General features: G+C 32.2%; 5 protein-coding genes and 1 non-coding gene across 8 annotated transcripts; 2 read left to right on the top strand and 4 right to left on the bottom strand.

The window, feature by feature from the left end:
- Window positions 1-4214: 4214 nt before the first annotated feature.
- LOC102627099 (uncharacterized) lies at window positions 4215-5153 on the bottom strand. Its single transcript, XM_006486838.4, has 3 exons — window positions 4859-5153; window positions 4717-4763; window positions 4215-4536 (listed from the first exon to the last, which is right to left on the bottom strand). The coding sequence occupies exons 1-3, from the start codon at window positions 5091-5093 to the stop codon at window positions 4402-4404; spliced, it is 417 nt and encodes a 138-aa protein (XP_006486901.2). The 5' UTR covers window positions 5094-5153; the 3' UTR covers window positions 4215-4401.
- A 1272-nt stretch (window positions 5154-6425) lies between these two features.
- Window positions 6426-8711, bottom strand: LOC102626233 (magnesium transporter MRS2-3-like). Its single transcript, XM_006486835.3, has 6 exons — window positions 8178-8711; window positions 7817-8059; window positions 7580-7708; window positions 7303-7445; window positions 6974-7217; window positions 6426-6874 (listed from the first exon to the last, which is right to left on the bottom strand). Exons 1-6 carry the CDS (start codon window positions 8598-8600, stop codon window positions 6584-6586), a joined length of 1473 nt encoding a protein of 490 aa, XP_006486898.2. The 5' UTR covers window positions 8601-8711; the 3' UTR covers window positions 6426-6583.
- A 153-nt stretch (window positions 8712-8864) lies between these two features.
- LOC102626525 (magnesium transporter MRS2-3-like) lies at window positions 8865-12245 on the bottom strand. Its single transcript, XM_006486836.3, has 6 exons — window positions 11798-12245; window positions 10919-11158; window positions 10677-10805; window positions 10426-10586; window positions 10098-10341; window positions 8865-9349 (listed from the first exon to the last, which is right to left on the bottom strand). The coding sequence occupies exons 1-6, from the start codon at window positions 12215-12217 to the stop codon at window positions 9062-9064; spliced, it is 1482 nt and encodes a 493-aa protein (XP_006486899.2). The 5' UTR covers window positions 12218-12245; the 3' UTR covers window positions 8865-9061.
- Window positions 12246-15487: 3242 nt separating this feature from the next.
- On the bottom strand, window positions 15488-22008 carry LOC102625382 (serine carboxypeptidase-like 2). Of its 3 annotated transcripts, none has more exons than XM_025102135.2 (14): window positions 21660-21996; window positions 21353-21498; window positions 19092-19207; window positions 18877-18999; window positions 18593-18695; window positions 18458-18495; window positions 18225-18326; window positions 17539-17625; window positions 17273-17440; window positions 16793-16864; window positions 16587-16705; window positions 16070-16183; window positions 15825-15882; window positions 15488-15708 (listed from the first exon to the last, which is right to left on the bottom strand). In XM_025102135.2, the coding sequence occupies exons 1-14, from the start codon at window positions 21797-21799 to the stop codon at window positions 15625-15627; spliced, it is 1470 nt and encodes a 489-aa protein (XP_024957903.2). In that variant the 5' UTR covers window positions 21800-21996; the 3' UTR covers window positions 15488-15624. The 3 variants fall into 3 exon arrangements, 2 of the variants coding, with proteins under 2 accessions (XP_024957903.2, XP_006486895.2); XM_006486832.4 differs by having other exon boundaries at window positions 19131-19207; window positions 21660-21992; XR_008050958.1 differs by lacking the exon at window positions 15488-15708 and having other exon boundaries at window positions 15864-15882; window positions 16581-16705; window positions 21660-22008.
- Window positions 22009-24161: 2153 nt separating this feature from the next.
- LOC107178067 (uncharacterized) lies at window positions 24162-25346 on the top strand. Its single transcript, XM_015532833.2, has 2 exons — window positions 24162-24882; window positions 25264-25346. Exons 1-2 carry the CDS (start codon window positions 24162-24164, stop codon window positions 25344-25346), a joined length of 804 nt encoding a protein of 267 aa, XP_015388319.2.
- Window positions 25347-27357: 2011 nt separating this feature from the next.
- TRNAK-UUU (transfer RNA lysine (anticodon UUU)) lies at window positions 27358-27429 on the top strand. The gene has a single exon. It is a non-coding gene; the product is annotated as a tRNA-Lys (tRNA).
- The last annotated feature ends 528 nt before the right edge of the window (window positions 27430-27957 follow it).

Here is a 27957-nt window from a genome sequence, read left to right as displayed (position 1 = left end):
GACATGTCATCCACTATGTTAAATTCAACATAACTTCAATAAAAGTAAGAGATCATTTGTTTTTTAACAATTAAATAAAATAACAAACTATTTGAATCATTCTTATATTTTTGCATGTTTGTTTTCTCTAACATTGAAAATAAGCTATTTTTATATTTGGATAGAACAAAGGAAAAGACATTAATTTGAAAATCATGCTTAATTACAAATATATACTTTTTTGTTTATATGTGTATACTCATACTTTGGGCCTTATATAAGAATTTGATCTCTCGGCCTCTCATTGGGCTTATTCCAAATTTGGCCTAGTAATGTAAAAACTATACATGTTATATGTAATACATTTTATTTGAAATATTTATTTTTTTTCATAATATTAATATGTGTGGATAAAGATATCATTTATAAAATCAAAAATTGAAAGATCATTAGCTAAGCCAAAATAAAATCAAAGGTAGCCTATTTTTCATGAATTGTATTTTTATTAAAATAAAAAATAAAAGATTTGCACTTCACAAAAAATTGAAAAAAAAAACAAAAGAAACACACCATCAACATTGAATTTATATTTTTCTTTAATAAAAATGAATATTTTAAAATTTCACTTTAGACATGACGAGTCATCTATTTTTCAACTACACTGCATCTAATATTTTAAATTCTAATTTGCAAGCATGTTGAAGATGATGGGTCGCTTTTCGTTATATGGTCAAACAACTCAAGTTACATAAAAATGAAATGATATTTAGATTATATTCACGAGCAACAAAGTGTGAATAATAGTGCCAGCGCATACTATTTGTGACCTGTTATTTGAATTCTGAGACAAAATGACAAGAGTTATTTAATGGATAGATTTCTTGATGGCATGGCATATATTTTTATTTTGCTTGACAAATGACAACAACACGTAATCCATCAAGTTGAATTCCATGTGATTTTGATGAAAGTAAGAGATTTTTTATTTCTTAACAATTAAATAAAATAATAAATTATTTCAATTATTCATATATTATTGCTTGTTTATTTTCTCTAATACTGAAAGTAAGTTATTTGTATACTTGGGTAAAACTAAGGAAAAGACTTTAATTTGAAAATCACGCTTAAATTTTACACACACACACACACTCTTTGGGCTTTATTAGGTGTGGACATATTTTAACTGAATCAATTCAAACCGACAATTTGGATCGGTTTCATTAGTAAAAATCTGGTTTTGGTTTATTGGATTGCAAACCGACATCACTTGGTTTGGATTTCGGTTTAGAAGGATTCTAAATCGATTCAAACCGATCAAATCCAGAAAATTTTAATAGCTTTAAGACATGTGATGTGTCAATTCATTAATGGATTATTAACAAAAGAAAGGTACACTTTCATACACAATAGCATACTTCTTATTATAAAAACAAAAACACAAAAACCTAATTGTCTAACACTCACAACTGCCTCCACCTCCAATGCTTCCTATCATCTTCACTCTCTCTATCTCAATCGCTCATTCTCAAGTCTCGTAGTCATAATTTCATGACTGTTTGTTTGTCAATTTATGACAAAATGACAATCCATTTCCTTGAATTACAATTAAACTACAAGACATCCAGGTTGCTATTACGAACGACAAAGTGTAAATTGAATAAGCTGGTGCATATTATTTACAATCTGTCGTTTGATTTTTGAAAAAAATAACAAGTCATTTAGTGGACTTAGGGACGGCATGACATACGTTTATTTTGTTTGACAACAACATGTCATCCACTAAGTAGAATTCCACATGATTTCAACAAAAGTAAGAGATCATTTGTTTTTTAATAATTAAATAAAATAATAAACTATTTTAATTATTCATGTATTTTTGCGTGTTTGTTTTCTCCAACATTGAAAAAGTTATTTGTATATATGGGAAAGACTTTAATTTGAAGATCACACTTAAGTATGAATATATACTTTTGTTGTTTATACACACACATACACATATATTTTGGGTCTTACGTAGGAAAATAATCTCTTTCATTGGGCTCATTCTAAATTTGGCTCAATAATGTAAAAATTGTATATATTATATGTAATATGTTTTATTTGAAATATTTTTTTTCAAAACATTAATATATATGGATAGAGGGGCCATTTATAAAATTTAAAATTAAAAAAATCATTAGCTAAGTCAAAATAAAATCAAAGGTAGCACATTTGTCCCAAATTGCAATGTAAAAAAAATATTTGCACTATGCCAAACAAAAAACATATCAACATTGCTTTTCTATTTTTTAATAAAAAATGATTATTTTAAAATTTCAATTTAGAAATGATGAATAGTCTATTTTTTAATAATATTACATCTAATATTTTAAATTTTAATTTGTAAGTATACTGAAAATTAGGGGTGGACATTTGGTTCGGTTCGATCTGAACCAAACCGAATTGAACAATATTATGGCAGTTTGGTTCGGAGCATAAAAACCAAATGGTTAAAAAAAATTAAAATTAAAATAAAAAATGGTTCAGAATTTATCATTTTTTTTGTTAGTTAATACATGTGATTATTTATGTCATAGCATACACTTTATTTTATTTTATTTAATTGTTAATCCTTTGCTAATGGCTTGCTTTAACTTTGAGAGATAATGTAAGCATTGTGAATGTGGAAGTTAAAGGATAAAAAAGTGGTGATTGAGAGAGTACTCGTTGGCAATGAAAGTTTAAAGTTTATTTTCTAATGTGTAGTCGATTTCTAGATTATTGTTGAACTTTATTATTATTAGATTTTATTATGTTGGTTATTATTTATGGATTTCTAGATTATTTATGGAATTTATTATGTTAATATCCTATTGTTAGATTTTATTATGTTATTTATTGTTTGTTAATTTATAGACTCAATATTATTGTTGTATTCATAGTGTATTATCATATTTTTTATTAAATAATGAATATATAGGATAAAGCCAAATCGAACCAAATTATAGAATTGAACTGTTCAGTTCAATTTGATAATTTGGTTTGCATTTGGTTCATAAATTCATGAGTCATTTTGTTTTAGTTTGGTTCAGTTTTAGGGCTGAATGGAACCAAACTAAATAGTGTCCTCCCCTACTGAAAATGGCTGGTCGTTTGTCATTGTATGGTCAAATAACATGTTCTTTCAAATTACATAGAAATGACATGACATCCGAGTCATTTTGAATGACAAAAGGGTAAATAGTAGCATCATCACATACTATTGATGATCTGTTATTTGAATTGTGGGGCAAAATGACACTCGTTTAAGTATAGACTTCGGAATGATGTGACATACTTTTTTATTTTGATTTACAACGACATGTCATCCATCATGTTGACTTGCATATGATTTCAAGGAAAATAAGATATCATTTATTTTTTAAAAATGAACCATAATACTATTTTTTTTTTAATCTTTTTCCATTTACACCATATGGTATTATAATAAATTTTATCTTCCTTCTATTTATTTTGTCTGTTTAAATATCAGCTCTCTTGATCATACATGGACTAACCCTGTAATAACTCCCCTTCTACTTCCTTAATTCTTTTTTTTTTTTTTAATTGATTCCAAGAACGCCCGCAATAGGTATAACATTCATTAAAAAATTTGTGAGATATCGTTTAAGAAATAGATTACTACATCCGCTGTAGCATTGACAATTACGATCCTAGTAATCTAAGATCAAATTTTGGCAACGGAAATTTTTTTCTTTTAATTTATAATGTAATATTGCATAAGATTTAATTATATTTTCAAATATATTGATACAAATTTCTTTTAGAATGATTCTAAGAATTAACTTATAAGCTTCATTGCCTGCAATAGATAAATTATTATGGTGTTCATTCAGCCTCCTTGCCTGAATTTTACTGTTGACATTTACATCTTCAGGGGCTAGCCCCTAGCATGGATAAGGACATAACACAAGACTTACTTATATTTTCAAATATATTGATACAAGTTTCTTTTAAAATGATTGTAAGAATTAAGCTTATATAACTTCCCTGCATGCTACAGACATTTACATTTATAAATAGTTTTGTGAGATATTATGTTGGAAAATAAATTACTATATCTGCTGTAGCGTTGGCAACTAAGATCCAAGTAACCCGAGTTCAAAACTTGGCAGCAAAAATAAAAATGAAGAATGGCCAGATTTATTTTCAAGTATTTGAAACCAAAAAAATCTACTAATGTTTACGAGGAGAGAGTTTAAACTATCGGATGCTTAAGGGATACTTCATCAGAAGGTTCAATTGTTTTTCCAATATTTTTTAAAAATAAGTAACATCCATCATCAGCAATTTAGACATCTATTTAACTAATTGCATCCTAGAGAAATTTCCCAGTGCAAAGAAATAAAGTGATAGCAACTAGAAAATGTATTGAAAACGGGATTATTTGTTAGTCTTAAGCCATTCAAGGATACCCTTTTCAGATTCAGAGAGTTCCTGCTCACTCTTCCCTTTCAAAGATCCCTCTATAAAGTCAAAGTAATCCTTGTAGTTCCTCTTGTAATAGCTATCCATTCTCTGCATGTGAGATATTAAGTTATTTGATTTCAACATGTGTCACAATATCACCAGAGGAGAGGGGGGGGGGGGGGAAATGGTGAAGATAAAGATATAATTAGACGCATTTAATATAATCTAGCTTCATTACCAGAGAAAAATGGAGTAACAAGTAGCTAATCATAAGTTCAACATCTTTACCTCCTTGTCATTTTTTGCCTTGTTTTCCTCTGATTTCTTAAGATATTCTGGTAAGATAATTCATAACAACACAAATTAAGGAAGCTAAATAACACACAAAGTTAAATGAATTAACTAGAGATTGTATAATTTTAAACAATACTTTGAAGAAGCTGGGTCTTGGAATCATCATTGTTGACTTGTGGAGCTGCAACAACAGAGGACAGAAGCAGCCCTCTTCTTCCTATGTCATGGAATGCGGCCGCTGCTTTTGCTTTTGCTCCTGTTGTTTTTGGGGTTTTTGCTTCTCTTCTGTGAACTGCTTGTACATTTAATGAAGCATATTTGTTCACTGTAACAGTTAACGCCATCAATATACTTTGGTCTATTGAACTCATTTTCAATAAACAACATTACATGCGCTTCTCCTCCTTGGAAATGGCCAGAGCCACTAGTTTTTTGAGCATGTTATAGATGATAATGGATAAACTCTTAGCAGTGTGGCTTAAATTACAAAATAGTCCTTGCTATGTCTTTGAATTGCATATTATCCACTACGAACTCAATAACATAGCCAATATACTTTTTGCTATCATTTTTCAATTCTGTATTTTTATTTCACAAATTCAGAAGTGCCAAAAAAGATTATATCGTTCATTCCGTAAACTTAGTTTTCCAAACATAAATAGGCTTGTTCGAGGTTTGATATTTGGAATAAACCATTACAAAATTAATGTTGGATGTTCATATTGATTTGTGATTGTATTTGTCATTCGTATGTGCTTTTGTTGGAGTTAATTTTTTTTAAATATTTTCTACTATATGTATTTTGGAAAGAGATATGGCTTGTTTTAAGCACCAATATTCAAATTATACTATTATAGAATTGATTTAAGAGTTTTTGACAGATTTTTATTTGTAAGTATCAAAGTTCCTTATAAACTTTAGCAGAGATTGAATTTTTTTTCTAAATATTTAAAAGAAGATCAGGTTATTCTTAACTGAGGTATTCAAATTGTGCCATCATATATTTAATTGAAGAGATTTTTATAAATATCTAATTAAAAAAATTGTAATGTAATATTAAAAAAAAGTCAACGCATGTGTTTTTGAGATATTAATTAACATAGAAAAGAATTACCTTTTTTGTGAAATAATAATCTTTAAAATACCCATAAATTATTATAAATCTCAATTTATCCTAATTATTCAAAGATAAAAAGGGAAAATGGGGTTGTTTCTTTTTTTTTTTAATCTTCTTAAAGAAAATGGGAGATAAACTGATGTTTACCATAGTTTCGAAGATATTTTGAATATTGTCATTTTAGGGAGAGATTTTAGAATACTTATATTATTCTAAATCCACTTTGACATGCGTGCATGAATTAAATAGTGCTACTAATTATATATGATTTTTCAAAAGGAAAACCCACATCTCATATATAAATATTAACTGAATGTTCCACAGTAGGACTCTGCAATCTCTCTGTTCCAAGAGGGGGATAATTCGAAATTGAATTTAATACTCTTGTTTGTTTGCAGAACGCAACTTGTGAAACACCATAACACAGTAATACCGACAGAACAAAAGCGATACCTTAGGTAATAATACAACACGATCTTGCAACCAGCAAACCGTTATAGGAAAATTGTAATATTTTTCAGATACAGAGCAATGCGAAGAAAACAGTATTCCAGACACGGACCTAAAGAACCAGCAGGCCCCCATATACTTGGAGATGCAAGAAATAAACTTCATTTTCGGTGGAATTGGCAAAAATATTAATAATATTCGCAAATACAAACATTAATGTTCAAGTATATGAAGTTACATTAACTTACAACAAAATTCAAATCAATGGCTTCTTCAACCACAGACAGTCGGCATTTATGACTCCAGCAAACGCTTGTACTTATACCAAGCAATAGCAGCAGCATATAGAAATATGGTGCCAATGGTACCACCAGCAACCGTCCAGAGAAACTCTGGCATCCTTGCTTTGGTATGATCAAAAAGCTCAATGGTTATATTCATCCCAAAAACACCAACCAAGGCAATGAAGGCACTAATCACAAGAGTTGCAGTCGTCATCATGACCCCCATTTGCAAAAGATTGTTCTGTTTGTCATCCAGCATTATGTTAATGTAGTCCTCTGTATCGTCTACATACTCCCTCAGCTTTGATGCAACAAAAATAGAACAATAAAAATAAAAATCCAATAGCATATGCAACCAAATTATTATAAGCAGACTTATGTGTCGTGTTGAGATTCATACCGTAGATAGCTTGTTCACTATACCATCAACTTGCACAAAGTACGCTTCCAGGAGCATCTCTAGCTCCTCCACGTCAAGGTGATTGCTTATTGTGCTGTGAACTGTACTAGTATGCGTCCCATGGCTGTCATTGCTAAGTACATTATGACGAGTAAACAAACTATCACGGGTGTTGTCTGTGTTCTCCTGAACCACTTCATAACTAGTCAATCCCCCGGTAGCATTAAATGAGATTTCATTTGTTCTGAAACGGTAAAATAAATTTTAGGCATGATGCAACGTGGGGTAAAAAAGTTAGTTTACAGAGTGCTATCAAGATATTTAGGTGCCTGTCATCGACATCCATGTCATCATCTCGCTCACGCATAGAGGAAGTTGAAGAGCTCTTCAGTTGCTGTTGCAACTTTTCAGTTAGATACATCTCAGCCATATCTTCATCATCATCTAGCAAGTGCTCTAATTCATCTCGTACCTGGACATGAACATGCATGTATCACCAACCAAAGGACTAGAAGCATATTTCCATCACTGCAAGTAATAGCAGCATATACAGCACACTATGACAGAAAATCAAATGAATGATTTAAAAGCTTGAAACCACTCAACCTTCTGAACACGTCCGCTTATTGCAACCAAACGACTCTTAATTTGGCGGACACGTTCTAAATTAAGAGTGCTGATCTTTGACGTAAGCGTATCCAAGGCTGGATGAGCCTCTTGCTCTAATGTTGTTGCCTAACTTAGAAACCAAAAATGAGTTGAAGTATAGACAATGAAACAGCATAACAAGGAGGCCAAAAATGTAAAGGTAAATCTATCTTTGCAGAAAGTTGTATACATTACTTCATTTTCCAAGCAACTGCAAGCAGATTCAAGGCATGCTTCTAGTGCAACAAATTCAAACGGAAGAACCTTCGGTCCATCTCGATTCTCAAGACCCTGTTTCCCATCTTCCTTCCTTTCCTCGGTTATTTCCTCAGACTCTGAAATGCCGGTTCCGGCAAAATCTGGAGGACTGGAAGCTCTTGATTCTGGTGTCCCTGAATCATACAAATTCTTCCAGTTTGAAATATCACCATCGCCTTCCTATGCACAACAAAGCGTTATAACAAGAACAATGTAAAAATAACAATCATTATTGGGTACTTAAAAAAAAAAAAAAACTGAAAAGGAACAAAGAAACTCAAGAAGCCAAATAAAAAACCTGAGCTTTAGTGGCCTGATAGTGACACAAAATCCTCCTTTTCAACTCTTCAACAAAGGGAGCAACAGAAGGGTCTCTAGAGTTCAGCAAAAGGACTTCCTGTGCAGTGATGATGGCCTTGATCTGCTCCAAATTGATGACTATGGCACTTTCTCGACCCAGTATAGTTGATGGGTATGAGAGCATCGGATCAAGGATCCGAAGGTCCCGGGCTGGCAGCCCCGTCCGCCTCATGATGGCGTGCTTTCCGGCTTCCACCACCTGCGTCTGCCCGGTTGAATCTAAAACCAACCAGGGTCGAACTCCGGCTACCTTCTTCCGGACCCCCCCAACCGAGGTGACTGCCAGGTTAGTGGTCGGCTGTTGCGTCGGATCAGGGTTGTTTTCATGTTCAGGTCTAGATCGTGGCGGGTGGATTCTCATGGTCAATGCTGTTTGATCCGTTTGTAGTACGCTGACTGCAGATTTTTAATCAACTTAAATTGCACGAACATGATAAATTTGTTTAATTGCAAGATATCTGAAAATTTTAATTAATTAATCGAGTGGCAGCATCATTGACAAGAGTCGAAACGAAAACTTTTGGAAGCGAACTAATGATATTTATTAAAAATACGTTTCCGTCAACTGCTACGTTGCTCATTAGAATAGTTGATAGTGATCACATTACATTATCAATTACGAATCTTCAGGCACGTAGAAAGTGTATTAAATATTAAATATTAATGTTCCGTGCACTCGAAGCATATCTCATAGTATTCACAAAAAACAGGATGCATGCTCCAGCTTATCAAAGGGTGCGTTTATGTTTGTACATAGCAAATCCATCGACACAACAGCTCCTGAAATCAATTGCTTCTTTACTGATACACAGCAGGATTATATTACTCCAGCAAACGTTTGTGCTTGCACCAGGCAATGGCAACAACATATAGGAATATGCTGCCAGTGGCGCCGCCACCAACAGTCCAGAGAAACTCTTGCATCCCTGATTTATGCTCATCGAACAGCTCGATGTTGATATTCATCCCGAAAATACCAGCCACAACAACAAATGCACTCACCACAAGGGTTGCTGTCGTTAGCATGACCCCCATTTGCAGAAGATGATTCTGTTTGTCATCCAGCATTATGTTAATGTAGTCCTCTGTATCATCAACGTACTCCCTCAGCTTCCAACAAACAAAAGCAAATGGTAAGAAATAAATTCATGAAGAGCATCAATGCATAACCTAACAAAAGGAATTGATTTATAAACTAAAGTCAAATATCAACACTGAAATGTATACCTATATTAAGTATAAAACGATGGAGTACGGGACCAGAAAAACAAGTAGACAAAGAATATACACCCTCTGTGGTGTCACATTTTATGAAATACACATTACAAGATCTAAGAAAATGCATAAATAAAGAATATAACTTTTCAGTTGTGTGGACCATGAATTTCCAAATGATCGGTCGAATGAGAACATTGCAGTTAGAGAATTCAGTGTGTCAGAGCATTTCTTCTCAGTTCGATAAGAACTGTGCGGAAGCATGCTTTGAGAAAGAAAGTGTGCATGCACAGGGACATAAGCTTAATGATCTGAATTAGTCTAGAAAGCAAGATGAAAATCCAGGAGAATTACAACTCTGTTATTGTGCCATATTCTTGTAATATGTATACTTATACATATGTATTTAAATGCTAGAATTTTATTACAACAGAAACCAGTTTAGACCATGAAGCCTCATATAATAGCAATATCAGATGAAACTGCAGTAGCCGATGACTTTGGCATGAAACTGCTTTGGTCAGAAGACAAAATCATTAATCATTGTTTTACCTTATTACACTGCTGAATTAATCAATTACCATATCAACTGCTCTAGCAATGGGAGCAGGCCGAAATTGAGTGGTGAAATTGAGTTCCTTACCGTAGATAGCTTGTTCAGTGTACCATCAATTTGCACAAAGTATGCCTCCAGGAGCATTTCTAGCTCTTCAACATCGAGGTGCTTGCTAATAGCACTGTGAGTGGTACTAGTGCGTGTCCCATGGCTGGCCCGGCTATGTATATTTTGAGTAAACAGATTGTCGTGAATGTTCTCTGTGTTCTGAAAATCTGCTTCATAGCTAGTTGATCCCCCAGTTGCTTCTAATGAGATTTCAGCAGTAGTCCTGAAACAGGACAATAAATTTAGACGCATGGAAGGGAAAAAAATGAAAAGACAGTTAACAAAGAAAAAGCAAAATTTTAGGTGCCTGTTATTCATATTTGATTGAAGAACTTCATCATCCATATCATCTCTCTCATTTATAGAGGAAGTTGAAGAGTTCTCAAGTTGTTGCATCAACTTCTCAGTCAGATACATCTCAGCCATATCTTCATCATCATCTAATAAGTGTTCTAATTCATCCCGCACCTGCAGATGAACATGAGTACTTTGGTTAATCAAACTCTCCACATGGAAACAATACTAGCATTTATACTTCAAAAATCTGAATTACTCAACCTTCTGAACACGTCCAGTTATAGCAACCAAGCGACTCTTAATTTGGCGGACACGTTCTAAATTGAGAGTACTAATCTTTGATGTCAGCTTATCTAAGGCTGGATGAGCTTCTTGCTCTAATGTTTTGGCCTGATTTAGAAGCAGAAAACACATGAAAACCGTGATAGAAGACGAGAAAAGAAAGCAACATGATGAAAGAAAGGGAAAGACAAAGATTCAAAGTAGAAAGTAAGAGTAAATACTTCATTTTCCAAGCAACTGCAAGCAGCTTCAAGACATGCTTCCAGAGCAACAAACTCAAATGGAAGAACCTTTGATCCATCTCGATTCTCAAGACTTTGTTTCCCACCTTCCTTTCTTTCCTCGGTTTCATCTTCAAACTGTGGAAAGCCACCAGAAAAATTTCTGGGACTGGAAGTCCTTGACTGTGGTGCTTCCAAATCGTACAAATTTGTCCAATTTGAATCCTCACCATTGATCTCCTACACAAAAAACACAGATAAGAAGAGGAAGCAGACGAATAAAAGTTAAAAAAGAAAATATTATACATAAATTGATTTGAGAGAGTTTAAGTTGGAGGCCTGCATTAAAACTACCAACTTTGATTATCTGCATGATTAAAGAATGGCCAACTGCTCATGAAAAGACCAAAAAGGTTAAAGATCAAAAAGGCTGACCTCACACTACTGTATTCCCATTAAACGGAGTAGACATCAACGAGCATCATCATTTGGCTCAATAGAATTACGTTTATTCCCATTACAGAATGTCAACTACCATGCCCATTTTGTCAATTTCCCCATTATGAAGTTCAACTAAAAGTCTAACAATTTCTTTTCTAATCAACTTCCTTATTAAAATAATCAAACCACATCACAATATAGAATCCAAAATTGGCTATAGAATACTTAACTCTAATTAAACTTCTATATAAGAAATTAACATCACCTCCAACAAGCAATTCTGATGCCTCCTCATATAATAAATTCCAAATTTACGACCTCAATTACTAATTGTTATCATCACAAATAATCCAACACGACCGTTTATCCTCAGTATAAAAAATGAACTGGGTACTTGAAAAAAAAAAGGAAAAAAAAACTTCTATCGAAAAAAAAAACCTGAGCTTTAGTGGCTTGATAGTGACACAAAATCCTACTTTGCAATTCCTCAACAAAGGGAACAACAGAAGGGTCTCTTGAATTCATCAACAACACTTCCTGGGCGGTGATAATGGCTTTGATGTGCTCCAAGTTGATGACTATGGCCCGTTCTCGACCCAGTACGGTTGACGGGTACGAGAGAAGCGGATCCAGGATCCGAAGGTCTCGGGCCGGGAGACCCGTTCGCCGCATGATGGCGTGCTTGCCGGCCTCCACCACCTGGGCCTGGCCGGTTGAGTCGAGAAGGAGCCATGGGCGTACCCCGGCTGCTTTCTTTCGGAGGCCGGCGCCGGCGGAGAGGGTTAAATTGGCCGTGGGTGGCCGAATCGGGTCCGGGTCGTCATCGGGTTTGGATAGAGAAGGGTGGTGATTCCTCATCGCGCTGCCTCTCTAATGGCCGTAGAGAAGTCATGGTAATTTATGGATGTGGCAATAACATTAGAGCCCCTAAAGTTTAATGAAACTACAGTAAAGATATCATTTATAAATTTGTTCTCCTCACACAAATAAGTTTGAATTAAATTTAACTAAATAATTTTAAAAATACGATAGATATAATATAGTTATATCAAATTAAATAATAAAGTCTACGGGTATAATTTAATTAATAAGTTAATCGTACTATAAATAAATTCATTGTCATAAGTTTTAAGCTGAAATCAGACTTCATCTAGAAAAATAAAAAATAAAAATTGAAACCGGACACAAGAGGTAATATTTTAGGATCCAAACTTGCTAACCCATGTAATATTTGTTGCATTGTTAGATCATGTGACAAATTGCCAGTATCCACTAATTAGTGTGACCATCACTATGTACATATAATAAATAAATAAATAACTAAAATTACAACTTCCTCAAATGTTTTTATTACCATGGCTACTTTCCTACTTCCAACATTAATTGGAGCATGTATAAGTAATAATGCATAAGAAAAATTAAGTTAGGTTCTACTTGAATGAAATAGGCTGGTGGGTGGCGGATATTCGAGCTTTAAATTCGGACATTGTTCCCTCCAACTTAGAGTGTGTTTGGAATTGAGGTTGGACAGTTGTAACTTAAAAGTTATAGTATTAAAGTGTTTCATAAACACTAGTTGCTTTAATTTAGAAATTATATTGGTATGATTTTTTACTTGTATAATAAAAAAATTATTATATTTTTAATAATTTTGATAAAATTTATATTTATTACATATTATTAATTTTTGTTTTACAACTACAACTTAAAAGTTATAGTACCTCAATGTCAAACCGAACCTTAATAATTGATTACTTCTCTAAGTCTTAAAATATGTTGTTTAGCATCCTTCTACATTTAATAACTAGTTAACGTTTGCTAGAGAAATGTTTGTATGTTGACATTATGAAGTTCGCCCACTAATAAATTTAAATACTTGTTTTTGATACTATTGTCATAATCAGGCGGTGCCAACCATGGGAATCATTTGCAGATTTCGGCATCATGAGCCACAAAGGAAGAAAACAAATAATTATTCGACTTCGATTCCAAATCAAAAACCTCCCGTATTGATCGAGAACGTTACTGGGATCCTTAGTTGGTTATAAGGTTCAAGTGTGTTTGCAAGCAGTGGTCTGCATTAGTTCAAGATCCCCACTTCATTAATATGCATTGTTTCAAGCAATTGGCTGCAATATAACATTGAAGAACAAGTCACTACAATATACCATTAATGGTGCGTTTATTTCGTGGGAATGAGAATGGGGTGGAATGGAATGAGCTGAGAATAAGAATGAGTTGTTTTGGGAATGAGAATGGGGTGGAATGGAATGAGCCGAGAATAAGAATTGGTTGGAATGAGAATGAGATTTCAATGTTTACTTGACAAAAATAAATGGGAATGGAAATGTGCTGGAATGTCTGATGTGTTTACTTGACAAAATAAATAGAAATGAGGAAAAGGAATGAGAATGAGAATGAGAATCAATTTACCAAAATACCCATAGTATTAATAATTAATAAAAATAATTAATTTATCATTATTAATAATATTATCATTATTATTTTTGCTATTATTATTTTTTTATTATTAATAAAAATAATATTAACAATAACTAAAATAATAAAGGTAATAAAATTTAATAATTAATTATTGTTATTATTATTTTTATTAATATTATCATTATTAACATTTATTATTATTATTATTATCAGTATTAACTTTATTATTTGTGATTTGAATAAGGATAATTTAAGAAATATGAAAAAATTAGAAGAATAGAAAAGTAAATATATGTTTCATTCTCATTTCTACATTTTCAACATATATATACTTGGGGACATGTGGATATCCCTTACTTAAAATAATCTTGACACAAATTTAACTGTGAAGTATGATTCAACATATATATGCTTTGCCATTGCGTGGGGTTTCACAGAAACAGATCAGATGTTGTTGAAGCAGTTTCTATTAACTTAAAGAATTGAGTGTGCTACAATCAATACTTTGCCTCAAGTTTGTTTCTCAGATTTGAACAAGGTAAGAGCTATTTCTTGGGACCCTAAATTAGGGTTTGGTGAAATTGATATCGTGAATAACAAACTCATCATCATGGTCTTGGAAGATTTTGAGAAGCACAAAATTAGTGAAATTATAAGGAAGATTGATATTCCCTCCTCATTCAACATTACTGGTTCTAAATATATATGAAGCAAATATCGATCGGTTGAAAATCTAAAACTCTTATCAGTAAAAGCAGCTTGTGATGTGGTGATGTTTAAATGGGAAAATCATTATTACATTTATGAAATAATTACACATACACATATGACATAATTGTTTGATGAGACTTAAAATCGCCTCAACTGAGATAATATTAGGCCACAGAAATTTTGTCTGGATGTTTCTCTTGCTACATCTGAAAACAGTTCGATTTACAGCAGTTGTATGTCACACACATAAGAAGGCCAGCCGGTAGTTTCTCATCGTATATGCCTCTCTAATGATTGTAGTAAAGTCATGTTAATCTATGGAAGTGTCAATACCATTAGAATTCCTAAAGCTTAATAAAACTGCAATAAAGGATATCATTCATAAATTTGTTCTCCTTACACTGATAGGTTCTCTGTAAATATAATCAAACAATTTTAAAAGCACTATAAAATATAATATGGTTATAAATATGAAACGTAACATTTAGGACCCAGATTTTGGTAACCTTTTTTTATGTTCCTTGCATTGATAAATCATGTCAAAAATTGCCACTACCCAACAGTGGTACCCAGTTAATTACCTACTATTGTGACCATCGAATTTTGCTAAATACATTTCAATAAATCAATCGCTTATTCTAGCACTTATTTATTTCAGAATTCATAGTTTATAGACGCATGCACGACAACGGCAAACCGTCTTTACTTGTGATTTTGTCAAAACATAAGATTTCTTTTGTTGTTAATCCCAGTTCATTAATTTTATGGTGTCAGGTTTTGATTGTTGATATTTTTAAATTGTTGAAATCAGCAATCTGTATAATTAAGCTAAACTTACAAAATAATACATTAATCATGAAATTAATATAAAATTAATTATATTATAGTTAATCCCAGTTCATTAATTTATTTAATAATATTATATTTATATATTAATAATTAATATAAAATTAATTATCTACTAATACATTTAAATAACATTAATGTAATATTATATGAAATTAATACAGTACAGTGCAGCGCTAAACACCGTACAACATTATTGTAATATAATGTTAATGCAATACAACATAATCCAATACATTTCCATTCTCAAAGTACTGAACATGGCTTCAAAGAGGATACATGGCAAACCACCTGTTAATCATTTCGAGGCATTCCTTAGGCTTGTACTCTGGAGCCGTATGACCTGCTCCCTACACAACCCGCAATTACAAAATAATTTAATCATGTAGCTGCTTTGCTAATTAAATCACAGTATTTAATTAGTTAATGTCAGTCTAAACATAATTTGCCAGAAAATTAGTCTTGCCTTTACTGTGGCAAATGTCAAACGGTAAAGGTTCTTTTCAGCATACCGCATCCAAAATCTGCAAAACATCTAAGTTGTTACTTTTGTTAATGTCAAATGTTCCTTTGCAGCGTTTTTTTTTTATTAATAAAAAAATGTTTCGTATCATCTAATAAAAATTAAGGGCCAATTAGAAAATAATGTCTAACCCTAATTAAGGAATAAAGAGAAATTAACTCGATCAAACAAAAAAAAATAAAACCAACCCTGCAACTTGGCCGTCCACAAGCCACGGCTGCCAGCCACTATCAATCGTCAAATTTAATGACTTAATCCATGTTTCTGTGCCTACATATGAAGTTCCCATGTCCACATCGCCACTGTGGTAAGAGAAGAAAATATTAGTTGCATCAAGAAAGCTGCAAAGATTTAAAAACCATACTCAAGCAAACATATATACGTAAACATAGTTAGTAATAAAATCCATGATTGGTAATACATGACAATAAATAATTGGTAATTTATCAATCGAAATAAAAATTAAATATTCCAACCGAATCAGTATAATATTATTAGATAAAAAAAATAGAGTTTAACATCCCTAATTCATTTGCAAATGACATAATCAACTTCAGTATTAAGTTTCTTGTTCTTGCATTGGGACTGTCAAATATTCAAAATTCTATATAACCTGGTCATTGAAGCATTCCTACAAGAGTTAGGGATAAATTTGATAAAAATTATATATATATATATATATATAAAGAATATAATTACCTTTACCTGTAAATCAAAACTTGGTAGCCCTTCTTGATGAAGTTGCGATGATAATCAACACTACTCAGGACATTTGTTGTGTAAGATAAACTTTTATTGCATCTCCTCCATTCTTTTACCATCCCCTGCTCGTCATTGGGAAAGACGTGTATTTGGTAAAATTAATTTTCAAATTTTTATGCCACTAACGTTATGGTTAAGCTTTGCCATACCTCCTGAATTCCAAGAGCCCTTTGAACAGTTTTGTCATTTGCCCATGTTGGAGCGTAGAAATAGTTTTGATTCTTTAAAAGAGCAAGATCATATTAGCTTATAATTGACGAGTATCACAGCAATTAAGAGTTTAATAAGATCATAAGATTGTTATGATTAAAATATACAGATGACAAAAATGAAAAGTATTATGACAGCTTAAATACAGCACCAATATTCAATAAGCTCATGTAAATATAAAAGAGGAATTCTAAATTTAATTGATTCCTTTTAGGATTAATTTTTATTTATCCCTAATATCTTTCGACTATCTTTCAAACTGTTGGCTAAAAGAATTGATCTTGAGACATTTGCTCTAATATTGTATTAATTAAACAGTTCAACGAAAAATTAAACAGTTCAACAAAAAACTTAGCATTAGGGGAAAGTATTAACAACACGGATCAACAAATATATTGCAGGCATGAGCAGAAATTTACCCGACACCAAAGTTTTGGAGCTGGCTGAGCTGGCAAAAAGAGCAAATCTAAAGAATCTTCTTCATCTTCCATGACGCTAGCATCTCCGGGGCTCAATCGTGTTGATTTTGGGGATACAAAACTACATCTAGGCTCATATATGTTCACTCCATTTACATTTCCAGTGCACTATAAATTCAACTATCAGTGAGATAATTTGGCGTCCGACTTATAGTACTAATAGATAATAAACACATAAACAAAATGATAGTTGCTCCTTTACGCACCACTGAGATATTTTGAAGATCGGCTTTGCATAAATAATTTCCTGGGTCTACATTTACGTAATCACCCTTGCAATTCTTCTTGGCTGACTGGGTAAAAAGTAATATAGAAAAAAAAAGGCAGCGCACAATTTAGAATAATATTTTAGTAAAGCAAGTAAAACTAGCCAGAAAAAAGAAAAAAATAAAATAAAAATATAGAACGATTTGCCATTTATACTAGATTAACTTATGAAAGTAGCTAGTATGAGAAATTGTTATACAACCAGAAGTTATTAAGTGGATATTCTTAACACTTGTCTTCAGAAAACAAGCCCAAAAAAAAAAAAAAACTGGCGATAATGCAAATAAAATTATAAAATGGAACATTCATTCATGTCCATATATTTTAATTAAAAATGTTATATGGTTACAAGGTGAGATACAAAATTTGCATTCCAACTAACGTGCAGCCATTTATCAATTAATGCTTTGTATGTCAAATACAAATTAGCTTTATTATTTTACCATTAACAATTTAACATGATAATTACACTATTGCTATCTATCTAATAATAGAGTTATAAATCCACATTATTCATATATAATAAGCACCCATCATACCGACTTGTATTTTGTTTGTGATAGCTCCGCTCATGAGAAATAGATCCTAGTCCTATTTAGAATCAACGCATAGGTGGAAAATTCACCTCATAGATTTCATAGGTGATAAGTGCCTTCAGGTAAGCAAACTGTATTTTTGAATTTTGGTCTATTTTGTCATCCGTAACTGGGTTGCCAAGCATATATCCCTGAGTCCATTATCAAAATAGTTAACGTTAAATACTTCAATTGATAATGCATCTAAGAACAGTTACTAACTAAATGTAAATCAAACAAATGAAATCAAAGTATACTTCATTTCTGATGATAGGTCACCTACTTTCAGATTCATTCTTGGCTTGTGTCCAGCATCAATACCTGCAACAACAACTAGACTACTTGAGAAATTAAGATCTGATAAGCATAAAATGAACCAAAATCGATGCATAAACAAGTATTCACGTATACAAGTTACCGTCAGATATTTCCTGAACAACAATTGGAACAATTTTGCCTGAATAAGAATCACCAGCAATATAGAGAGGATTTGCGAGGAAGTCAGAATGAACTACAAGCCACTGATTAGAACAAATAATAATAATAATAACAATCAGTATGTTAAATTAATGATCTATAATTCTGAGCAAATACAAGGCCGCTGATATGGAAATTCAGCAAAAGCCTATATGCAAGGCCAACGAAAATTTACTCTAATAATGAAATTTGGAGCGTAATTTTTTTTTCCTCTCTTATCTTCACCTTTCTTAAAAAGTGATAAATTTGTGTTGCTGAAAGAGTATCATTCATGATGTATCCTTGCCAACTATTGGCGTATGAGAATCCGGTGCCTACAGGAGCATCTAAAAAAATAACGTTGGCAACCTGGAAAAATGTTCACAACTTCTTAGTAAGATAATCGATAGAATGAATTCTAATTATAAATTAATTCAGTACTCAAACACACAAATTTATACATAAAACCAGAGCAGTGGGAGAATGGACATGCAAGGCACCTTTGTCCACGAGTACTGGTTCAAGGAAAACCTTGGTAAACTTGGCCTGGAACTCTCGTAGTCAAACACCAATGGACCTAAGGACCATGAAGAATATTTGGTATAAAGTCATATATAATAATAAATAATAATGAGATTTTGATCACTTAAGTATAAATCCAATTGTAAGGAAACTACAGCATTAAAAAGAAACACAATCTTAGTCTCACTAGTAAAATTCTGGGGAACCGAACTTTTCAAAGTGATCATTTCAGGAATTAAACCAAATAATACAAATAATATTGTATTGTATTTTATTAATCCGTGTAAAACAAATGAAGATAATAATTTTGAAAAGACTATTTGATTGTTAGGTGAACTGAACAATTTGGAGCTATTATTAATTTTATTACAAACTTTGATTTCCCACCTAAACATGCGAATATGTGGCCGTGATCTATGCGCCTCTTAATTAATGAGTAATGTAATATGTAAGCTCTAATTAATGACATACCACTATGTGCAAGTTTAGGGCTTTTTTTGCAGAGATGGCAAAAAGACTGAGAGCGGCCTAGCCCAACTCAATCCAGGCTTGGAGGACTTTAGCTCATCCTCTGTGGTTAGGACCTAGAAATAAGGCCCGTTCATGTACGCGGTTAGGCCTATCCTTATAAAAAGCACAGGCCTGGCACATGGCCCTTCTAATTAATTTGGGCTCAAGTTCAAGCACAGCCCGGACGGAGTCCATGGTGGGTCTGCCTAAACCGGCCCTCGTATAGTGGCACCTGGACTCTCAAGGACCTGGGCCTACTAAAAAGGGCCTTAAATCACAGGAAAAAATAGAAGTCTAAATTAAAATTTCACCATATCTATGTAAATTTTACACGACACCTCAGCTTGACAGAGTTGCAAACTACTACATTCTGTGATTTTTTTTTTTGCAATATAGCATCCGCTGTTAGAATCTTCAATGTTAGTGATATAATGCTATAGCCTACTTTAGCTTTTACGTTTTCTCTATCATAGACCTTGTTGAATCAAGTTCTTGGTTCCACCACTAATTAGTATACAAATTGTATAAGAGTAGAACTAAAGCCTCCAATTCCATAAAAATTTCAAAAATGTAAAAAGTCTCAATGAAATTTAGCCTTCGTTTTTATGTTAAATTTATTTTTTGGCCCCGTCAATTTTATAATACCAAAATCCTAATTTGTTAATATGTCCGTGTCTGTTGATAATTTATATTAAATATTTAATCAAAATGGGTTTAAGTTCCATTATTGATTCTTAGGTTATATAAGAATTGTTTTTTTCATTTTTTAAACATAAATATGTAATATTACCATCACAAAAATACTAATATTCACAATTAGATATTCGCTCGAACTATCCTAATACTCTCATTAATATTAATATTCACTTTAACCATATTGGCGGGGTGACATGTCTCCCTCTCCACCCAATGTGTAATGAGTAAGGAAGTACGGAGTCTCCAGTAGGGGACTACAACAGCCCACCACCACTCAGCTCTTGGCATTTACTAGAAGACAAACTAGATAGATATCTTAAGCTTAATGTCTATTTGGTTTAATTTTAATTTATCAAATGATTATAAGTACTTATTTTATTCTATAAGATCTTTTTAATTTTTTTTCCCTTGTTGTTTAATTATTTTTTGAGCAGATTTTTAGAAATTTAAATAAAATATCTTGTCTCTATTAAAAAAAATTAAATTTTACGCTTTTTAAAGTAAAAATTAAAAAATATATAAAATATTATTTTACCACATTGTTTCATACTTTTCATAACAAAAACTTAAACTATTGAAGTAATTTTATAATTTTTAATAAAAATTTTCATTGACAACTAAACACTTAATTTTTTTTATAAAAACTCTACTTATAAAAACTTTGCTAGTAAAATCTCTAATTAAACAAATTCTATTTAAAAAATTATACCAATGGACTCTTAGTCAAATTGAATAATTTTTTTTTTTAAACATTTTGAAAGAAAAACTCAATTATTTATTTTCAAATCTCAAACTATTAATTGAAATTAAACTGGGTTTTGATTTTTTTTTTTTTTTTTTGGGTCTTTAACTAAACATCAATAGCAGTAGAAAGATTTCAGGAAATTCAAGATAAATAACGAAAGTCTAATTGCGTATGTGTGTGTGTGTGTGTGTGTGTGTATACAGAAGGGAAACAGTAGTGATCAATGAAGCATAAAGAAAATGAATTTACCAATTTCAAAGACAAGGCCAGAAAATCCAGAACAGCCAGGGCCTCCGGTGAGCCAGAGCACAAGTGGGTCATCTTCAGGACTCCGCTCGGATTCAATAAAGTAGTAAAACAGCTGCACATCATCATCATCTCCTACCCCAATATACCTAAAAGTAATTTATAAAGCGTTAAATTAATTATTAGTTAAAGCTAAACTAATAGAAAGCTCTAGCTGGCTAGCTTTAAATTGAAATCTGCTTAATTATGTATACATAATAAAAATTGAATTAAAATAAGAAAAGAAAAGAAAAGAAAAAAAAAAACCGACCCAGTTTCGAGTTTGAACGGGAGATGACCATCAAAGCCAGGCAGGGTTGCGACGGTTTGGTGAGAACGGAGTGCAGAGAAGTTACTAGAGAGAAGCAAAAGAAGAAATGCAGACGATAACAGCAAATAGGGTGCTGCCATTTGTGCTTTGATTTGTCAAATACACAAAATTAAGCAAATAATAAAACTGAAGCCGCCACCGTCAGTGCCACGTCTGATCACTGGCGCTGCTCACTATTTTAGGAAATTTTAATGAGCTTCTCCTACGATATTCCGAACAAAAAATATCAAGCCCAAAAAAGACAAACAAAACCAACAACATCTGTACCACGTCATGTGGCTTTGGGAATTTTAAGTAAAAGCAGTGGATGACAGAAAGCCATGAAGTTGGTCCAAGAGATAACAAAAATAGTATTATCAATGAGATAACAATCGAGGGTAATTTAGCGTCAGCCCCTTGTTGTTTCGACAATGCGGACCGGGCGTCCACATCTTTCGACCTTGTGCACTAAGCCTCCTATCGCCGCCGATTTGCTAGTTAAATCTAATTGCTCCGTCTAATATTTGAGGAATTGATCAATTTGCCCATTATTTGAATTTGAATTAGTTAAATTTAAAAAAAAAAATCCAGATCACACACATTACAATTATGTTAATGACCTTAAAATACAATTTATTTCCGCGGTATTGTTGTCATCTTTTGGAGAGTTCATTCATTACAATTACTTTAATGCCTCAAAATACAATTTAATTACAATGTATACGTGTCGTCTCGTTAACCATTTGCTTAAAAATTTTACCCAAAATCCTTTTTAAAACAAAATTCTAAACTCAAATTAATTACCAATAATAGTTGCAAAACAAAGTAAATACTCATTTAATCTTTATATTTTAAAAAATACTTGTAAACACCCTTGTAGTAATATATGGTACATTCCTACCCTTACTTTTATAATAATACTCTTCCAACAATTTTCTTGACATTAATTATTGTACCCATAAATAGTGGCGGCGCCACTTGAGAGCTAGCAGGGGCTTCAGCCCTGTTAGATTTAAAAATAAATAAATTCATCTTATTTTTTAGTGGATTTACAATACAACGCTTGGTAAATTTTTAAAATAACTAAAAGACCAATATTTAAAACAACGATTAGAAATCCAAAAAAAAAACTCAAAATCAAATATGTAACCACCACCATCGCCAAAGAAAACCTCAATCGGCTACCATCAATGATCAGCATGTCGTCTATCTCTGTCCAACTCCCATGTCATCACACCTCTTTATTTTTATGCCATAGACGCTATAGCTTGCTGTTGGCACTCGGAGCCTTGCACCACCACATGGTCCGCATCTTTGCAATTTGTTAGTACTGCTGTCGCACCTTTGCAGCTTTTTATATTAATTATTAAGAATTGATTACATTATTTTGATAATTGAACACATATGCCACTTTATGATTTAATATTCTAATTCTTGAATTGTTTATGCCTTTTTGAATTGAATTAGTTTATGCTTTTTTGAATAGAATAGTATTATTAGCTTTCAATTATTGTGGCGATGCTTTGTGGGTTGATAAAGTGGCACTGCTTTTAACTTTATTGATTATAAATAATAGAATAACAATGCCATTAGTGATGCACGTTGTGCTGGGTTAGTAACTTAGTGGTTGAGAATTTAGTTGGATAGTTGGTTTATTAAGTTAATATTTTGTAATTTTTTCAATTTTTTTTTAGATTTTGACATGGAAATTGCCTTTGGTTTCTCTTTAAATTCTCACAATTAATTGTGTTTAATTGTCACAGTTATGAAGAAATATTACTCAAGAAAGCCTTTGTCACAACCTTCTCCAAAGAAAGCAAAATACAGCTCAAATCAAAATATAGAATTCAATTTACAAGATCTTCCTACATAAACTGGTTTACGAATTCCAATATTTTGTTATAGTCTTAATATTCAAGATCAAGTCCGAAGAGCATACTTACAGAGGGGTCATGTTCAACCTAAAAATCACAACTTCAAACTTTCAGATTTTGTAAACCAAAAAAGGCGGTTTGGTAGTAATTGGTTTGGGAAATTTGGACCTTAGTTGGAATATAGCATATAAAAAGATGCAGCATTTTGTCTCTTTTGTTATCTTTTTAAAGTAGAGATTGGTAATAAAGGGGGTGGTGATTCATTCGTTGGTAAAAGGTTTTAGAAAATGTAGGAAACCTAAAAAATTTGTTGAACATATAGGAGATGTTGATAGTGCCAATAACAAAGCTAGAGAGAAATGTGAAATGTTGATAAATCAAAATTAACACATTCGAACAGCTTACACAAGACATTCTGACAAGCATAGAAGCGATTATCGAGCTCACATGATAGCTACTATTGATTGCATTCGGTTTTTATTAAAACAAGGGCTTGCATTTCGTGGGCATGATGAGTCTAGAGATTCAGGCAATCGAGGGAATTTTCTTGAGCTTCTATGCTTTCTTACTAATTATAAGGAAGACATTAATGTTGTTACGCTTTCTTACTGATCATAAAGAAGACATTAATGCTGTTACTTTTGATAATGCTCCTAGAAATCTTCAAATGACATCAAATGATATTAAAAAAGACATTGTAAGTTGTGGTGCAGTTGAAACTACCAACATGATTATTAAAGAGATGGGTGATGTTTTATTTTCTATCGTTATTGATGAATCTCGCGATATTTCTACAAAGGAGCAAATGGTTGTTGTTTTATATTATGTGGATAAAAATGGCTATGTGGTTGAGAGTTTTATTGGGATTGAACATGTTATTAGTACTACATCTATTTCACTTAAAGAGGCATTTGACAAGCTATTTTCCAGACCTGGTTTGAGTATGTCTAGATTGCGTGGACAAAGATATGATGGAGCTAGTAATATGCAAGGTGAGTTTAATGGTCTTAAAACACTGATTTTAAAGGACAACAAATGTGCTTATTTTATTCATTATTTTGCACATCAATTTCAGTTGGCTCTAATTTCTATGGCTAAGAAGCATGAAGATGTTAATTCTCTTTTCAATTTAGTTGCAATGTTAGTCAATGTTGTTGGTACTTCAGCAAAACGTCGTGATATTCTTCAAGAGAAACATGCTCAAGTAGTTATTAATGCACTCGATAATGGTGAACTTTCAAGTGGACGAGGTTTAAATCAAGAGATTACTTTAAAGCGATCTGTTGATACACGTTGGGGCTCACATTATGGTACACTATTGAGCATAATCACCATGTTTCCATCTATTGTTGACGTGCTTGAGATAATGTCAAATGAGGGAAATTTTGAACAAATATTTCAAGCTACAATGTTATTGAAGTGCATACAATCATTTGATTTTGAGTTTAACTTCTTGTTAATAAAAAAAATTCTTGGATAAACATAAACTACTTCGCCTTGCTGAGTTTTATCCAAATGATTTTTCTCCAATGGATCTTGTGGCACTTGAAACTCAACTTGATGTTTATATTATGAATGTGAGTTCTGACAACAAATTTTCATGATTGAAAGGGATTGGTACGCTAGCAAGAAAATTGGTTGAGACTAAGAAATATAATTATATTCAATAGTTTATTTATTGGTGACATTAGCATTGATTTTACTAGTTGCCACAACTACAGTTGAAAAGGCATTTTCAGCTATGAATTTTGTGAAAAATCGTCAGCTAAATTGAATGGGAGATCAATGGTTGAATGATAGTCTTGTTGTATACTAGAAAAGAATATATTTTGTAGTCTAGACAATGATGTTATTCTTCAATATTTTCATCACATGAAACCTCGTCAAAGACAGTTATAAGTGTATTGAATTAAATACTTTAATGAATTTTTATTTTGATATATGTTATTCATTGACTACTTTCTTGAATTAAATTACTATTTGAATTTAGCCCCTACTAAAAATAATTTCTGGCACCGCCACTGCCCATAAAAGGTTAATTAGCAAATTAACCTTTAATTATCAATGTGAAAAAATTAATATTTTTTGTACTTGAACAACAATCTTACTAATAATTATTTTATAACAAAATTAATTTACCAAGTTAATCCTAACACTAAATAATAATATTATTTTGTAAATATTTTTATGCTACACTTAAAATTAATTTGATAAATTATCATTTTTCTTTTTCATTAATATCCCTAAGCATATTGATAACGGCATTATTATAAAAAGAAAGAAAAAATTAGAGTAGGATTGTAATAAATTTAATAATAATAGTGTCTTGATGTATTTTTTTAAATGAGTACTTAACTCAAAATTAAAAAAAAAGAGAGAGAAAGTGAGTTTTTTTTTTTTTTCAAATCAATTAACGAAAGAACGAACTACGAATTTATCATTGTATCGTTAGATTTAAGTATTTAACTACCAAATTGACGGCACAGTCATGATGGAAAGACGTAGCCGTGTAGGCGCCTTAGGGATGGCAATGGGGAGGGGAGGGGAGGGGAGGGGAGGGGACCGATCTTCCCGTACCCATCCCCGATATTTTGCGTATGTCCCCGTTCCCTCCCCGTCCCCGTCAGAATTACTTAAGAGAATCCCAATCTCCTCCCCGAATAATAACAGGGGATCCCCGAGGGTCCCCGATCCCCGAATAACTAATACATTTTTTTTTCAATTTTGAGTTAATCATATTAAAATAAAAAATTCAAATAAAAGTAAAGTTCGAAATATATCTTACATTAATATCTATTACAAAAGTCACATACATTAAATTAGTAAGTAACGCAACATGAAATGAATACAAACTTCTTTTACAAACTATCATGAACAAATTAATAGTTTAATACAAAATTGTTACAAATAAAATTGAATTTAGATTCAAAATTAACTTTTTCAATGATGGCGTGGGCTCTTTATAAATGTGGATTATTCCCTTTACAACACAATAGTTAAATCGGAGCAAATCAAAAGTAAATATTAGATTAGATTATATATTAAAATTGTGATTCGCTGTGGGCAATTATAACATCTAAAAATAAATAAAAAATAGATTTAAGTTTAAAATATTTAAAGAATATTAAAATTAAAAAAAAATATTTGGCTAATAGAATATACTCGGTCTTTTTAATGTCTTATATAAAAATTTAGGACTTTAATTAGTTAATTAGGCCTAAAAGTTTAATAATATAAATATTTTGATATTTTTTATTTTTACCAATATTTATAATTTTATAATTTAAATTTTATTATTTATTTACTAGTAATTTTAAAAAATTAAAATAAAATTAAAAATTAAAATGGGGAAATGGATAGGGGATGGGGATTCCACCTCATCCTCGTCCCCTCCCCGAATAAGAAATTGGATAAAAAAATTTCTCCGTCCTCTCCCCGAATAAGAAATTGGGTATAAAATTATCCCCATACCCTCTCCGAATAGAAAAAATCTCCAAAAATATCTGTTCCCGTGAAAATTTTTGCCATCCCTAAGGCGCCTGATGCACATTGTAGTGGGCGCTGACGCTAAATTACCCCAATAGTAACTTATGAAGCGGCCAAAATTTACGGTTAAAGATCGTCACTAACGTCGGTTAAAATCGCTGTATGGGTGTAAAAACTCTGCCATTTTTATTAGTTTTTATATACCCATCGAAATTGCACGTGGTACGTACCTGAATTTTAGACCGGGCTTATTTTCAATTTTGTTGAATAAAATATTATGTTGCCAAAAAGCATGCACCGCCGTCTTAGCTCAGTGGTAGAGCGCGTGGCTTTTAACCACGTGGTCGTGGGTTCGATCCCCACAGACGGCGTTTTTCGACAGATTTTTAAATTGTTTTTTCTTTTAGTTATAGGAGTATAAACTATTTTATGTAATTTAATAAATTTTTCAGATTTTAAATTTGATCTTTAACAAATCTAAAATCTTGAATTTAAACACACACATATATATGGTGAGATTGAGATTAATTACTTCATAAATGAATTCTTTCATCATCAAAGATTATGGTGATGGGAGATCTGATTCGACAGTTACGTGTGAAGCTCGAGAGCTTTGCTGTGGCTCTTTCTAATAGAAAGTCGACACGAGTACAGTGACGCACCTAATTGTAGCGTACCGTAGGTTGGATCTCGTCTCACCGACAGCGTCCTCTCAGAGTCAATGATTGAATACGTGGCAGCCCAACTTTCATCGGCACGTTTATTCGTTAATTTTTTTTTGACTTCTAAGGGGATAAGAACGACATTGCCTTTTGTCTTTAAAGAGATTACTAATGTTATGGATGCGTTGGGTATTTGTCTCTTTCCATGTGAATTATTAATCTTCTTAATTCTTCACG

The sequence above is a fragment of the Citrus sinensis genome, chromosome 8 (assembly GCF_022201045.2).
Source record: "Citrus sinensis cultivar Valencia sweet orange chromosome 8, DVS_A1.0, whole genome shotgun sequence".
Taxonomy (NCBI): Eukaryota; Viridiplantae; Streptophyta; class Magnoliopsida; order Sapindales; family Rutaceae; genus Citrus; species Citrus sinensis.
The sequence above is the reverse complement of the archived record's forward strand: the minus strand, read 5'-3'. Positions and strand labels throughout refer to the sequence as shown.